A 14,024-nucleotide genomic window follows, 5' to 3' on the forward strand; every position below is an offset into this window, starting at 1 on the left:
TGTAGGGCACTTTCCATTTTTGTTGATTTTTAGGGCTTTTTTTACGTTTACTTACACGTGGAGGGTTCTTATTCGTTGATAACAACTGTTTTCACGCATCTGAGACCGAAGCCTCCGGCGCAGATAGAGGTTTCACAGCAAATGGAAAAAATACTTACGGTGTACTAGATTGCAGAGTCTGAGATTCATCCTTGCTAGATTCTTTTCAAGTCTTGAAGAACAACATGAGCTGCATTTCTTCCTGGTGCGCCCATTACTCCGCCTCCAGGATGAGCTCCGCTGCCGCACAAGTAGAGACCTTTTAATGGGCTTCTGTAATTCGACCTGTGTCACATTCCAACAAAGTTTTGAATCATATTATTCATAAATCGTAAAAAGACTGTTTTGAGTTGGGAGAGTCGCGTACCATCCTTTCACTGGGCGCATCAAGAAGAGAGAGTCTAATCCCATGGCACCGTGAAAGATGTTTCCACCTGCAGGATACAAATGGGCAATATGTCAATATGGTTTGGCCATATCCCATGTCTTCATGATCTTTTTCTACATACTCAACTTAATATACCTGTTAGACCAATTTCCCGTTCCAGGTCAGGAGGAGTCAACATGTCGTAGCTAATGATAGATGAGCTAAACCCGGGTGCATATTCATCAATCAGTTTGAAACACCTTTGTGCAAATGCTTCCTGATTTTACACAATCAACAACAAACCCCAGCACGTATTGTAAGTTTCAAGGAATGTAAATTCGAGGAGAAACAGTAATGAAGCTAGGCAAGAGTGTATAACTAACTAACTCGGTAACTAGGATCTTCCCAGTTTCCATCTGATGGCTTGTAAGGAGTGTATTGGATGAACAAGTTGATTACATGCTTCCCTACATACAAAATCACATTCAGAGTTCTAATTCTAAACAAACAAATGGGGAGAATATGAGTACCTGGAGGAGATATGGTGTTATCTAGCGTGGATGGAATAGTCATTTCGATCACTGGTCTTCTCGATGGTTGGCCATTTTCAGAATCATGACATGCTGAGTGAACCTCGTCCATGCTGACAGAGGCCAAAGATAGAACAGAGCCATTGATAACTTTTATTTGTTCTTGGAGATACAAAGAGTCAAGATAAAAGTACACGTAGCATACCTCTCCGCACCAATGTGTATAGTGCCAAAGTGCTCCGGACCTGGACTCGAATGATTTGTGTTGCAGCACTGGAACTGTGGTAACTTGTCAACAGCCAAGTTTATTTTGGTAGTTGCCTGTTCACAACAATTAAACAGCCAATCACTAGATACTTAGCTAGCTGGTATGATAAAACAAAAAAAAAACTATTTAACTTATGTAGTGATTTATCTTCCCCTGATCGAGAGAATGAGGGACTACATAAAATACTTACAGAGCTGTAATCTGAGTTCTTAATAGCATCGACAAATTTTTCGGGAAGAACATTGGTCGGAACCAACTCCTGTTATCCAAGAAAGAAAGAACAACACATAACTGTTTTTGCAAACAACACAATTTAGACCGACATATACTGAGAGTTTTGAACTTAGACAAAGAAGGACTTCAAAAATTTACCACATAAGTTCTGTATGGGGTTGCATTGGATAATATAGCCGATGACTCCACCCGCGTACCATCAGCAAGCAAAACCTTATACCAAGTTATTTCATATGAGTTTGGTTTAAGTTTCATTTCATCCAGAAATCAGTGAAGACAAACTAACCCCTTTCACGAGGCTAGAACCGTCAGTCAGTATTTCAGAAACCTGGAAAGCAAATTTGAATAAACTAAGCTGTCCTGCTTTCTGATAAGAGATAATGATAACTAGAACTCCACTGTCCCGCATATTGTAGGAAAGAGGGATACACTCAAAAAGATATAGAAATAAATACCTCTGCATTTGTGAAAATCTGAGCACCAGCTTCCTTTGCAGCATTGGCTATAGCCATAGAGACAGAGCCCATCCCACCTTCAACATAACTGCAAATTATTTTCTTATTAGTTACTCAGGATAGACAGGCCTTGTTTGATCAAAAAATCATCTTGTGCTTTTCATTTTGACCTCACAGATACATGTTCATTATTGCTAAAAGAGTTCTTGAAGTGCTTAGGTATCCTGACTAATGCAAAACATACACCGCTTTTCTACATTGCCGAATTATTTAGTGGGAAAACACAATTCAATAATCCAGATACGTACGACCAAATGCCTTTCTCTCCATCCGTTTCCCCCATCACATGATGTAGGAGGACATATCCACTTCCCGGAGTATGGACACTGGCCTGTGTATCAATGATCAGAGCACTACATTAACTCCCAAAGATGGTATGACTAGCTCCCTTACCGTACACTAAGAAGCATTTCTCACCTTTCCATTCCATTAGAATAAGTATATATCACCAAATGACTCAACTATAAGAACTTTTGGAACCTCAAGCTCAAGATATTAGGAAGGTCAATTACCGTAGATCCAATCACGGCATCTGTTGCAAGAGTCGCCTTCAGGACATCAGACTGTAAGCATAAGGCCAACACAAAACGTGAGTCAATACAACATCAGCTAATGCTATTTGTAGAACCAATAGTTGCTAAGATCAGAAAACCACCTCAAACCAGTTGTTCAAAACTTTTGAAGCTGGGGCCAATAACAAATCCATGAAGTCCCTTCACAAGTTCAAAAAAAATATCACCGCTTTAAAACATTCTGATTAAAAATGCAAACTTTCTTTATAAAGCATCTAAACTAAGCAGTAAAAGATAACATAGAGACAGCCTAATCTTTAAGATAGGAGATCATACACCATATCTTTTTGCCCCAGAGAAGCTGCTTGGAGGAGACAACGAGCCCAGAAAGCAGATTTGTACATTTTGTTGCGCAGCTTATCATTCAAAGAAGAGGCACCTTGCAAAGATTCTGGAGGAGTTGCATCCAAAAGAGGATCCATGAATCCACAGAACCTCTCTAGCTGCTTCTCGTATCTGTAAAGCAAAAACAAAAAAAAAACAATTTTTTAACAGTAGTTTTAATCATCACATTCCCAAATTAGCATAGTATCTGAAAAAAACCCCAACCTTGGGTAAGCATCAGCATCATGTTTGGAGAACTTGGAAATCTCAGAATGATTAAGTTCATGATCAGGTCCAAGCAGAAGATAACGGCCATCCAAACAAGGTGTAAACGATGAAGGACTTCTCTTCAGAAGTTTCAATCCGTGTCTCCCTAACTCTAACTCTCTTTGGATTCCAAAATCAAAATGATCCAAAAGGTCAAAACAATCCAAGGAACAAAATCAAAAGAAGAAAAAAAAAGAAAGGTTAATTAAAAACCTAATGATGCAAGGACGAAGCAGGCTCTGAAGGTAACTGCAGCGTGAAAATTTGAAGCCAGGAACGATCTCCTCCGTCACTGCTGCCCCACCGATGACATGACGGCGCTCGAGAACAGCTACGGAGAGACCACCACGTGCTAGGTAAGCCGCAGCGGTTAATCCGTTGTGACCTCCGCCGATCACCACCGCGTCCCATTTCTTCTCCGGCAATGTACTGAAGCTCCGGCGCCACATTGTAGTCTTCTTCAGTCACGGGTCACACGTTTCAACTCAGAGTCAGTGTCACTCACTCGTATACCACTTGGTCTTTCTTTGTTACTTTCGCCCCAATATTTTAAAGTATTTATTAAATAGTCCAAGTAGTTTATACGACTTACAAAATAGCTTCCATATATTTGAGAAGTTCAAAACTAGTCCTCTCAGGTTATTTATGATTGCAACCCCTTTTGAAAAACGTATTTACATTATCCCCAATAGTTTTGATAATTTATAAAATAGTCCAAAGAGTTTGACGTATTATGTCAATACAGTCGAACGTTTACAAAATAGGTCCTAGGTACCTCTTTTTATTATTCTTTTTTATTAAGAAAAAGACAAGTAGCTAGATAGCCAAATTGCATGAGACAAGTAGCTAGATAGCCTAATTCCATGTGAAAGGTTTGGACATGATTTGGTGAAATTGACAGAAAAGTTACCACAAAATGATTATAGAGTAATAAAATTTAAAATAAAGGATAGAAACTGATGATTTGAAATATGCCAAATTTTCATTTATAGAAGGAAATGCTTGGTTTTCTAATACCACAAAATATAGAAAATACCTTTAATTTTTTTTTATTAAACTATTGTTAGTTTAGTGTATATAAGACAACAAATGTTTAAATCTTTATTATGATTGAAAAAAAAAAGAAAAAAATCTATTAAAAAAAAAAGGGAAGCGAATTTGGGGGAGAGTGGAGTTTTGAGTTGGACATGGTCAAATTGTTTCTTCAGCTTTTGTTTTTTTTTGCAATTTTCCCATCCTCACTCTTCCGCTTAGAGGAGCACAACACCACGATGACTATAACGACGAAAGCGATGGAGAGAGGATTCAAGGTTTTTTTTCTCTACTATGCTTTATTTTAATTGTTTGTTTGTTTGGTATAATAGAACTGAAGTTGCTAACGAAATGCGAAAATATTCTCTGAAACGTGAAGCTGATTCTGGGTTCTCAGTCCATGGCGAGAAAACGGATTCTGGCTGAAATGGGATACGATTACACCATCGTGGTATGTCTATTGAGATTTTGATTGTTTTGATATGGATTGTAAGTAAGTTGACGTTGGTTTGGGATTATTATGGTTCAAGACTGCAGACATTGATGAGAAAGCTATTAGGACAGACAAGCCTGAAGATTTGGTTGTTGCTCTTGCTGAAGCCAAGGTTATATATAATTTTAGGGTTTTTTATTCGATTCATGTCTTTTAATTTAGTTTATTGTACTTAACATTTTGATGATGGTAAATTGTAATTGACTAGGCAAATGAGATCATATCAAAACTGGGAGGTGAAAGCCAGTTTGCACAGGATCCTCAACCAACACTCTTGATTACTGCAGACACTGTATGCTTACATAATGTCTTTAACATTTTTTGGATTGTCTTATGTTCTGTGGTTTCTTTAATCTTGAGCTGATGTGTTATATGGTGATGGAGTTTCTTAGGTTGTTGTATACAAAGGTGTTATTAGAGAAAAACCAACCACTAAAGAAGAAGCTCGTGAATTTATCAAAGGTTTATTTTTTGCAACTTAATTGCTTTTCAGCTGTTCTATGATACTACTAGTGACTTGTAAGATTGTGATTAAGAGTTTTGTTTGAAAAATCTCTACACAGGATACTCCGGATCACACGGAGGTGTTGTGGGATCTGTCCTCGTTAGGAACTTGAAAACTGGTGTTAAAAGAGGAGGATGGGACAAAGCAGAGGTAGTACACAAACACTATTTCTCCCTTCTTTCCTCAACCTTTTTTGTTTTCTGTGGATTGAACTGATTGTTGTGATGCAGGTCTATTTCCATGAGATACCAGAACAAGTCATCGACGATCTTGTAATGCTCTTTAACACACTAGTTCTTCTTCTTACCATGGATCTACTTAATTTAGTTTGTTTTAACATATGAGTTTGTGTCTTCTTTGATCTTCAGATTGATGATGCAATAACTTACAAGGTTGCTGGAGGCTTAACACTGGAGCATCCCCTCATTTCACCATTTGTCGATTCCGTGGTTAGTGCCCTTTAACACAAGGAGCTCGCGTGTTTGATCTATAGCTGTTTAATTCCTTTCTGTTTCAGCGTATGATTTACACACCACTGAAACAGTTTTTGTTGTAATGTTGTAGGTGGGAGGAGTTGATACAGTCATGGGACTTCCTAAAGAACTCACTGAAAAATTCATCAACGATGTGTTGTAGCTCAATCCCCTTTTGATTATGTAGTAGGAAGGCTTTAGATTAATACCTTTTGAATCTCTAATCCCATCAAATCATTCATATTGTAAGCTGGTAAACACATAGATTTACCGTATCCATGATTCTAAGCAACAATGATGTTTTCGGATTCCAAACTCTTATAAAGCAATTGAAATGTGTCAATTTTTGCAGTTTAAACAAGTTTTGATTATACAACTTTCCAGAATCTGTCTAAAGCAGTCTGAATTACGAATGCACAGCATTGTAAGTGATTTTACTATCTGGGCCAAAACACAATATTAAAAGGCCCAAATATTGACCCAATTACTGAGTTCGAAACTCTCTGCCTGATTAAGAGGTTTGAATTATCTCAGGGTTTTGGAGAGACACACTCATTGAGGTTTCTCTTCTCCGTGTTCCTCTTCCAAAAACCTAACCGCCGTTTAAACCACCGCCATTGATAAACCCTACTGTTTTTGTTCAATCGAAGAAACCCTAATATCTGGGGCACCGAGGAAGCAACGATTTGATACTTTTGGTTGCTTTAATCTAATGGCGATTGTAAAAGATTCGGGCTTTGAAGCCCTTGAGAAGCTTAAGTCAACTGAGCCACCAGTGTTTCTAGCGCCAAGTTCAAAATCTGAGGAGGCTCGCGCTGCATCTCAGCATCTCTTCGAGAAGTTGAAGCCGTACAACCCTAAATCTCCATTTGATGAGCTCTTGGTTGATGGGTTTGATGCGGAGCAGATTTGGCAGCAAATTGATATGCAGTCTCAACCGCTGTTGTCTAGCTTGCGGCAGGAAGTTAATAGATTTGCTAAAAACCCTGAAGAGATTCGTAAACTTGGGAATTTGACCCTCAAGGTTTCTCAGAAAGATGATGTCGATGAGATGGATATGGATGGTTCTGAATCGGGTGATGATGAGCTAGAAGCTAATGAAAGCGAAGGAGAAGAGGAAGAGGACGAGGAAGATGAAGATGAGGACGGAGATGAAGATGAGGAGGAAAAGAATGGAGACAATGAAGGAATAGAGGACGAGTTCTTCAAGATAAAAGAATTGGAGGAGTTTTTAGAAGATGGTGAAGCAGAAGAGTATGGGATAGACTACAAGAACAAGAAGGGAGTAGCAAAGAAAAAGAAACAAAATTTGCGTGATGATGATGATGAAGAAGATGATGAGGAGGACGAGGATGATGAGGTAAGCACATACCTCAGTGTTCAAGAATATAAAGTGGAGTGAGTGATTACAATTTGTTAGCTCATTTTTTCTCTCGATTGATCTTTTATTGTTCTTGTCCTTTAGTTTGGTGCTTTTGCTGGTGGTGACGACGAAGAGGCGGATAAATTAGGAAAAGCAAAGTATGTTTCTATGCTCTCTAATTAGAGAATACGCATACCACTTTGTATTCCAATCATCTGCAGTTTTACTTCCTTGGGTTTAGAGCAGTATCGCTGTAGATTTGTTCTAAGATTTTTTTTCCTTATCAATGATAATTAGGTATACTGATTTCTTTGGCGGCAAAAAGAAGGAGACAAAAGTAAAGTGGAAAGATTTAAGTGAAGATGAAGCTGAATTTGAAAACGACCAAGTATTGTGATGCTTAACTTATTCATGGCATTGTGATATGTAATGACTTCTATTTCTCATTTATGAGCTAATTTGTCTTCCTTTAGGGTGATGTAAAGCTCTCTACACATGAGAAAGAACGAGTAAAGCTTCAATCCAAGATTGAGCAGATGGAGAAAGCAAACTTAGATCCTAAACACTGGACAATGCAGGGAGAGGTAGCCAGCCATGTTTTTCCCGACAATTACACTGTAAAAATAAAATTTTGCTTTGTATAACTAAATGTTTGTATGATTTGTCTTGTTAAAAGATAACTGCTGCAAAGAGGCCAAAGAACAGTGCTCTAGAAGTTGATTTAGATTTTGAGCACAATGCCAGGCCTGCTCCTGTAATCACAGAAGAGGTCACAGCCTCACTTGAAGATTTGATTAAGAGCAGAATCATTGAGGTAAAATACTTGTGGTTAGTAATATGTAACGTTGGTCTCCTTTGCTTCTTTCCCTGGTTTTGCATAACTGACATTGTGACTTCTTAGGCTCGTTTTGATGATGTTCAACGAGCACCTAGTATGCCCACTAAAGCAAAAAGAGAAGCCAAGGAAATGGTGAGTTTTATTGATCTCTGCCCTCTCTTTTTGTGCTCTGGTTTAATAGTTGATGAATAATAACAGTACAATCGGTTTGTTACTTTTGAAAATATGCAGGACGAAAGCAAAAGCAAGAAAGGTCTTGCCGAAGTTTACGAGGTTTGTTTGATGTACAATATTTGATTGTGTTATTTCGTTTTTTTGGGAGATAACCAAACTTACAAATGTGTTTTGGTCCATGTGGTTATTTGTAGGACGAATACGTTCGGACGGCTAATCCAGCTTTTGCCCCAACAACTTTCTCTGATGAACTAAAGAAAGAGGTTCCAACTTGATTTGATCCTTATATTCCTGAGTTTTTGTATTTACCTATCTGTCTTCTCCTTTCAATTTTAGTCTCTATATCCCATACTCTTACTTATAAATGTTAAATCAGGCAAGCATGTTGTTCAAGAATCTATGCTTGAAGTTGGATGCTCTCTCCCACTTCCACTTCACACCTAAACCTGTATGTTTCTCGCTTAGATCCGAAATGATGATCACCTCAAATATAGCTCTCGACTGAAGCTAATTTCTTTTCTTATATTCCCAAAACTTTCAGGTGATTGAAGAAATGTCTATACAAACGAATGTCCCGGCCATAGCAATGGAAGAGGTAATTCTGTTGTTTTCTCAATCCTTCCTAATTTGTTAGGGAATTTGGGATCGTGGCACCATTTTTCTTAGCAACTACTTCCATGTGTACTATGTAGGTTGCGCCTGTGGCAGTCTCGGATGCAACAATGCTTGCCCCGGAGGAAATCTTTTCCGGGAAAGGTGACATTAAGGATGAGTCTGAGCTTACACAGGAAGAGAGAAAGAGAAGGAGAGCTAAGAAGAAGAGAAAGTTTAAGGGTAAGGAAGTGAATAATAAAGAGAATACTCAGTTGGTAAAAGCACAAAATCTGACTGATTCATGTAGCATATTAGACCCATAAACTCTTTGCTTTTCACTTCTGAAACAGCTGAATCTGCAAAAGAACCAGTGAAAAAGGCGCGAGATGCTACTACTGGTATTTTATTTTCCTGTGCACTTACATGACTTAAGATTGTTGAGAATATTTGAAATCATAACATCGCCTACTCTTACGAAGTTGCAGGCAGCGAAGGACTGTGAAGAAAGGAGAGAGTTACAGATGCAAAATGAAGATGAGGAGAGTTCAGGCAAGAGCATTGGTAGTTGATTTGTGAAAAATCTAAACACAGACGGCTTCAAGATTTTAGATACAACAACAGTTTTGAAACTCTTTTATTGGTTTAAGGAAAGACGGGAGAACTTGTCTTTTCAAACATATATGAATTTTACTGTATCCTATTCGATTTTGTTGTATACTTTTGATATGAGTAATTTTATTTTCTCTTTATTGATGGAAAGAACTCCGTAGTAAGCTGACCATTTAATTGATCTATTCTCAATCTGTAACGAAGCCATTCCACGTCCCTGTTTTATTATTGATGTATCCTCGTCAAAAATAGGAGCCAGTCTCTGTGCAGCTTCACTTTTTGATGTAGATCACGTTCAGAAAAGTTTTTGTGGTGTAATATTATCACCCTCACATGAGAAAAACCTTACGAATATGCCGGCATCGACTTAAAGCTTTCAATTTTCACTATATCGCACATGAAGTATCATTTGTATAAATAAGGATAAGGTGTTAATAATAACAAAAAGCTGGAGTAGCTCAGTTGGTTAGAGCGTGTGGCTGTTAACCTCAAGGTCAGAGGTTCGACCCCTCTCTCTAGCGTTTTTGCAGTTTGTTCTTTTTTTACTAGCACATGTGTAATATTGGGCCTGGCCTTTGTACCAAACGGCCCAGAAACTTTCTTTAATACTCATACTCATTATAAGTTTTGTTGTCGGACTTTGGGTGGGATTGGAATATTCGTCAATCCATAAAACGATATTCTGAAGCAGTCAACGTTAACGATTGGGTCCCGACCGTCGTTTGAAGAGCCGTTTCCTCTCTCTGAGTCTGATATATAAAAAAATGTCGTCGTCATCAGTTTGCTGCGTTGTGATTTTTATTCAATCTCATCGTCATCGACCCACACAAATCAAAATATATTAAGAAAGAGAGTGACTGAAGGAGAGCAAAACATGGCGATTGTTTCCGTCTCTAACTCTTTTCTCACCTTCAATTCTCCCAATCAGCTCCGATTTAACCGGTAATTTGGAACCGCATTGTCACTTCTTCGCTTTTCTAATTTTTCTAATCTTTGAATAAAAAAATCCGATCTTGAATTTTTTTTTGGGCAGAAGGAGAGGAGTCTCAGCCATGGCTTCTTCAGCTACTGGAGTAAGAGTCGCAGAAGGACAAGGCAATTTGCCAAAACTCATCCTCACTTCTCCTCAGAACAGGTATAACACTACTAGATTCACCCACCTTTTTCTCCCTGCCTCATTCATAGTGTAAGAAGATTTTAGTTTTTTCTTGAATTGGATGCAGTGAGGCTGAGATATATCTGTTTGGAGGATGCATTACATCTTGGAAAGTTGCGAGTGGTAAAGATCTTCTTTTCGTCCGACCAGACGCTGTCTTCAATAAGATTAAGCCCATTAGGTTTGTGTGTTTGTGTATGTGTCTTTCTACATTTAACTTTGTTACTCGGAACTCCAACTTATTTACCTGAAACTCTCTTTAAATTTCTTGTTATAGCGGAGGGATTCCACATTGTTTTCCCCAGTTTGGACCTGGACAAATTCAACAGGTATGGTATCCCCTCATTAAAAAAGTTTCATTCGATTCATCAAATCTTTTTTTTTTTTTTTTTTTTTTTAACTTATTTATTGTGCTCTCTGTTGAAACATTATTAGCATGGGTTTGGAAGGAACATGGACTGGTCTGTTCTTGATTCCGAGAATTCTGATGGCAATGCCGCTGTTACTCTTGAGCTCAAGGATGGTCCGTATAGTCGAGCCATGTGGGACTTTGGTTTCCAGGCTCTATTCAAGGTTTCTACAATGCCCTTATTCGTCCTTTTGCTTAATGACACTCTTTGTATGTTTAGATTACATATTCTTTAACAGTGTTTGTTTTGCTGCTTTAGGTCATTGTTGGCGCAGACTCCCTTTCCACCGAGCTTAAGATAACCAACACAGACAATAAAGCATTTTCTTTCACCACTGCCCTGCATACTTACTTCCGTGTATGTGCTTTTAAATCGTCTTCTCGTTTAAACGCTGTGTAGTTTAGAGTCAACCAGCTTTGGCGTTGCAGTGTGTTTCCCATGATATTATACTATGGTTTGCAAATTGACTCCATGTATCCAAATTTTTCTTCTTTTAATTGCTTTTGGATTCTTCAGGCTTCTTCTGCGGAGGCATCTGTGAGAGGACTAAAGGGTTGTAAAACTCTCAATAAGGATCCTGACCCTAAAAACCCAATAGAGGGTAAAGAAGACAGGTTTGTTTTTGTTTTTGTTTTCCTTCATTAGTTACACTTCTTGTTGATTTTAATTTCAATGTTTTATGTTTCTCACTCCTTATTTTCTAATATTCCAGAGATGAAGTCACTTTTCCTGGATTCTTGGATTGCGTCTATCTTGATGCTCCTAATGAATTGCTGTTGGATAATGGCTTGGGTGATAAAATAATCATCAAAAACACAAAGTAGGTTTATTGAGACACTTAATGTGGCTTTTTATACATAGACTAGGATAACTTCCGTTTCAGAAGTCGTTCTGTGCCTCATGTAGATTACTTGTTTTTTGTAATACAGTTGGTCGGATGCGGTCCTGTGGAACCCGCATACTCAGATGGAGGCTTGTTACAGAGACTTTGTGTGCGTTGAAAATGCAAAGGTATATCAGTTTGCACCTAATAAGTCTTTGCGCACTACAGTACTTATGGACTCGAATGTTTCTAACTCCTGCTTACTATTTTTAACCCTCAGCTTGGGGATGTCAAGCTAGAGCCAGGACAGTCTTGGACCGCAACACAGCTTCTCAGCATTAGTTGAAAACAATGTACTTTAAAACTTCTGTTATAATGTCAAGTTCTTAAGCAATAAAAGTTTTTCTTGCTCTCCAACTTTCACCAGTAGTCACCACAACTGCATTTCCCATTTCTGAAATGATGGAACCTTGTCCTATCTCTCATTACGATATCTCTCTTGTATATCTTTGATATGAGTTTCGATACTCTGTGACAGTCTTTGCATACTCGGAGATTCTTCATTATACGTATAACAGTTCCTGGTTTAGTCTTGAGTAACCCGTATGTTATAGCCAATTTCTCGCTGTGCTGATGCACAATAGCCTCTCTTTCGTCATCATCAACTAGATCAAGCAGCATATCCTCTAACTCTGGTACGTACCCTTGTTCCTCAAGTTCCCTTCTCACCATTCTCCATTTAGATTGAATTTTCTCTATCTCTGGGTGTGATCTGTCTCCCGCTAAAAACTCGTGCGTTGTCCCTTCCAAGCTAATTGTACTACATCCTGGAACTTTTGCAACTCCTTGTTCTTTCATCAATCTTCTTGTTTCAGCTGCTTTGTCCCACTTTTTGTCCAAAGCATAGATAGTAGCCTTATGAACATATCTCCCACCATGAAATGGATCCATTGCAATTAAGATTTCTCCGATTTGTTCTCCTAATTCGATGTTTTTGTGAATCCGACAGGCTTTGAGCAACGCACCCCATATCACAACATTTGGCTTCAAAGGCATCTCTTGGATGAAACGTTTTGCTTCATCAAGAAATCCAGCTCGACCGAGTAAATCAACAATACAGCCATAATGCTCGATGGTTGGTTTAAGGTTGTAATCTCTTTCCATGCTGTAGAAAATCAACTTTCCTTCTTCAACTAGTCCTGTGTAGCTGCACGCCGTGAGAACCGCAGTGAAAGTAATCACATTTGGCTTTATTCCCATATTCTGCATCTCCATGAACTTGCTTATAGCTTCTCTTCCACGGCCATGGTATGCATAACCGGAAATCAAAGCTGTCCATGCTTGCACTGATTTTTTCTTTATGTTCTTGAAAACTCCCAAAGCTTCATCCATTTCGCCACACTTTGCATACATATCTATAAGAACACAACCCAAAACTGAATCGATTCTTATTCTTTCTTTATTAAGATAGGAATGAATCCATTTCCCTTGCTCGAGTGCGCCGAGATGAGCACAAGCTGAGAGAGCATTAGCGAGGGAAACATTATCAGGCTCAACATCTGAATTCTGCATCTCATGAAATAATTGGAGAGCTTCCTTGTTCATCCCTGCTTCAACATACCCAGAGATCATCGTAGTCCATGATATAGCATTCTTTTCTGCCATTTTCTGGAATAACGTTAATGCAATATCCATTTTTCCAGCTTTAACGTACCCTTTGATCACAGAGTTCCACGAGACAGCATCTGGTTTGGACATTCTGTCAAAGAGAAGGTGAGCTAGCTCGAAGTTCCCGGTCACTGCATATGAATTAATCAGAGAATTCACTGCATAGACGTTGTTTTCATATCCAAGTTTGGTGATCTGAGCGTGAATTTGCGTTGTTTCTTCAAATGCAGATAGATTCGAACAAGCTTTGAGAAGAGATGGGAAAGTATACGCGTTATGTGGAGCTGAACAACAAAGCATCCGATGATACAGGAGAAGAGATGTATTGGGTTCGTCTGAGCAAGAGAATCCTCTGATCATGAGGTTCCACAAGAAAGTATCAGGTCTATCAAAACCGTCAAACACAATCTGGGCATAAGGCAAAAGATCAGAAGAAGTGGAGGAAATGCAGAAAGAAAGAAACTTTGTCACTGCGTAAGAATCCTGCATCAAGCCAGTTTTCACCATGCGAGCGTGGATTTGCTTAAGATCATCTTGCTTTGAGCATCTCTGGAGACAAGACATTGTCTCGTAGAGATTATGTTCGGTAGAGAAGGAGGAACATGAGATCACTGTCATTTTAGTTCATTCAAAGAAAAAACAGAGAGAGCTCTAGAGAGAGAGAGATAAGGTTCTTGTTTGGTTGATGTCTTCTTGATGATAACTATCTATTTTTCAATTCTCAGTGGACGCCAAAGTGTTTGTTTGTTTTGCCGTTTTGTTAGAAAAAC

General features: G+C 38.6%; 5 protein-coding genes and 1 non-coding gene across 14 annotated transcripts; 4 read left to right on the forward strand and 2 right to left on the reverse strand.

Moving 5' to 3' along the window:
- Positions 1-16: 16 nt before the first annotated feature.
- Positions 17-3,763, reverse strand: LOC104745664 (uncharacterized). Of its 6 annotated transcripts, none has more exons than XR_760774.3 (16): positions 3,330-3,648; positions 3,075-3,236; positions 2,802-2,981; positions 2,609-2,666; positions 2,466-2,516; positions 2,202-2,284; positions 1,894-1,981; positions 1,725-1,766; positions 1,577-1,651; positions 1,395-1,463; positions 1,142-1,257; positions 937-1,049; positions 790-873; positions 563-683; positions 407-473; positions 17-324 (listed from the first exon to the last, which is right to left on the reverse strand). XR_760774.3 is itself a non-coding variant. In XM_010466972.3 (16 exons), exons 1-16 carry the CDS (start codon positions 3,563-3,565, stop codon positions 195-197), a joined length of 1,671 nt encoding a protein of 556 aa, XP_010465274.1. In that variant the 5' UTR covers positions 3,566-3,763; the 3' UTR covers positions 17-194. The 6 variants fall into 6 exon arrangements, 4 of the variants coding, with proteins under 4 accessions (XP_010465274.1, XP_087332102.1, XP_087332104.1 ...); XR_015572864.1 differs by having other exon boundaries at positions 786-873; XM_010466972.3 differs by having other exon boundaries at positions 794-873; positions 3,330-3,763.
- Positions 3,764-4,089: 326 nt separating this feature from the next.
- LOC104745696 (uncharacterized) lies at positions 4,090-6,789 on the forward strand. 2 transcript variants are annotated; one of them, XR_015572930.1, is made up of 11 exons: positions 4,137-4,426; positions 4,528-4,599; positions 4,679-4,753; positions 4,850-4,933; positions 5,034-5,103; positions 5,205-5,296; positions 5,377-5,418; positions 5,515-5,595; positions 5,711-5,872; positions 5,972-6,043; positions 6,154-6,789. XR_015572930.1 is itself a non-coding variant. In XM_010467014.3 (9 exons), the coding sequence occupies exons 1-9, from the start codon at positions 4,304-4,306 to the stop codon at positions 5,780-5,782; spliced, it is 711 nt and encodes a 236-aa protein (XP_010465316.1). In that variant the 5' UTR covers positions 4,090-4,303; the 3' UTR covers positions 5,783-5,977. The 2 variants fall into 2 exon arrangements, 1 of the variants encoding a protein (XP_010465316.1); XM_010467014.3 differs by lacking the exon at positions 6,154-6,789 and having other exon boundaries at positions 4,090-4,426; positions 5,711-5,977.
- On the forward strand, positions 6,332-9,347 carry LOC104745706 (M phase phosphoprotein 10). 2 transcript variants are annotated; one of them, XM_010467025.3, is made up of 13 exons: positions 6,332-6,979; positions 7,085-7,140; positions 7,280-7,370; positions 7,456-7,566; positions 7,659-7,796; positions 7,884-7,952; positions 8,052-8,093; positions 8,189-8,257; positions 8,371-8,442; positions 8,536-8,589; positions 8,687-8,828; positions 8,939-8,986; positions 9,068-9,347. In XM_010467025.3, the coding sequence occupies exons 1-13, from the start codon at positions 6,332-6,334 to the stop codon at positions 9,088-9,090; spliced, it is 1,563 nt and encodes a 520-aa protein (XP_010465327.1). In that variant the 3' UTR covers positions 9,091-9,347. The 2 variants fall into 2 exon arrangements, with proteins under 2 accessions (XP_010465327.1, XP_010465335.1); XM_010467033.3 differs by having other exon boundaries at positions 9,074-9,347.
- Positions 9,348-9,644: 297 nt separating this feature from the next.
- On the forward strand, positions 9,645-9,718 carry TRNAN-GUU (transfer RNA asparagine (anticodon GUU)). The gene has a single exon. It is a non-coding gene; the product is annotated as a tRNA-Asn (tRNA).
- Positions 9,719-9,839: 121 nt separating this feature from the next.
- LOC109124823 (putative glucose-6-phosphate 1-epimerase) lies at positions 9,840-12,003 on the forward strand. Of its 2 annotated transcripts, none has more exons than XM_010467052.3 (10): positions 9,840-10,139; positions 10,231-10,332; positions 10,421-10,534; positions 10,631-10,682; positions 10,789-10,926; positions 11,022-11,120; positions 11,280-11,377; positions 11,476-11,583; positions 11,693-11,774; positions 11,867-12,003. In XM_010467052.3, exons 1-10 carry the CDS (start codon positions 10,072-10,074, stop codon positions 11,930-11,932), a joined length of 927 nt encoding a protein of 308 aa, XP_010465354.1. In that variant the 5' UTR covers positions 9,840-10,071; the 3' UTR covers positions 11,933-12,003. The 2 variants fall into 2 exon arrangements, with proteins under 2 accessions (XP_010465354.1, XP_010465370.1); XM_010467068.3 differs by having other exon boundaries at positions 9,904-10,139; positions 10,234-10,332.
- Positions 11,565-13,872, reverse strand: LOC104745722 (pentatricopeptide repeat-containing protein At5g66520). Its single transcript, XM_010467042.3, has one exon. It carries the CDS (start codon positions 13,870-13,872, stop codon positions 12,007-12,009), a length of 1,866 nt encoding a protein of 621 aa, XP_010465344.2. The 3' UTR covers positions 11,565-12,006.
- Positions 13,873-14,024: the final 152 nt, after the last annotated feature.

This window comes from Camelina sativa, chromosome 2, assembly GCF_030686135.1.
Source record: "Camelina sativa cultivar CO46 ecotype springtype chromosome 2, ASM3068613v1".
NCBI lineage: Eukaryota > Viridiplantae > Streptophyta > Magnoliopsida > Brassicales > Brassicaceae > Camelina > Camelina sativa.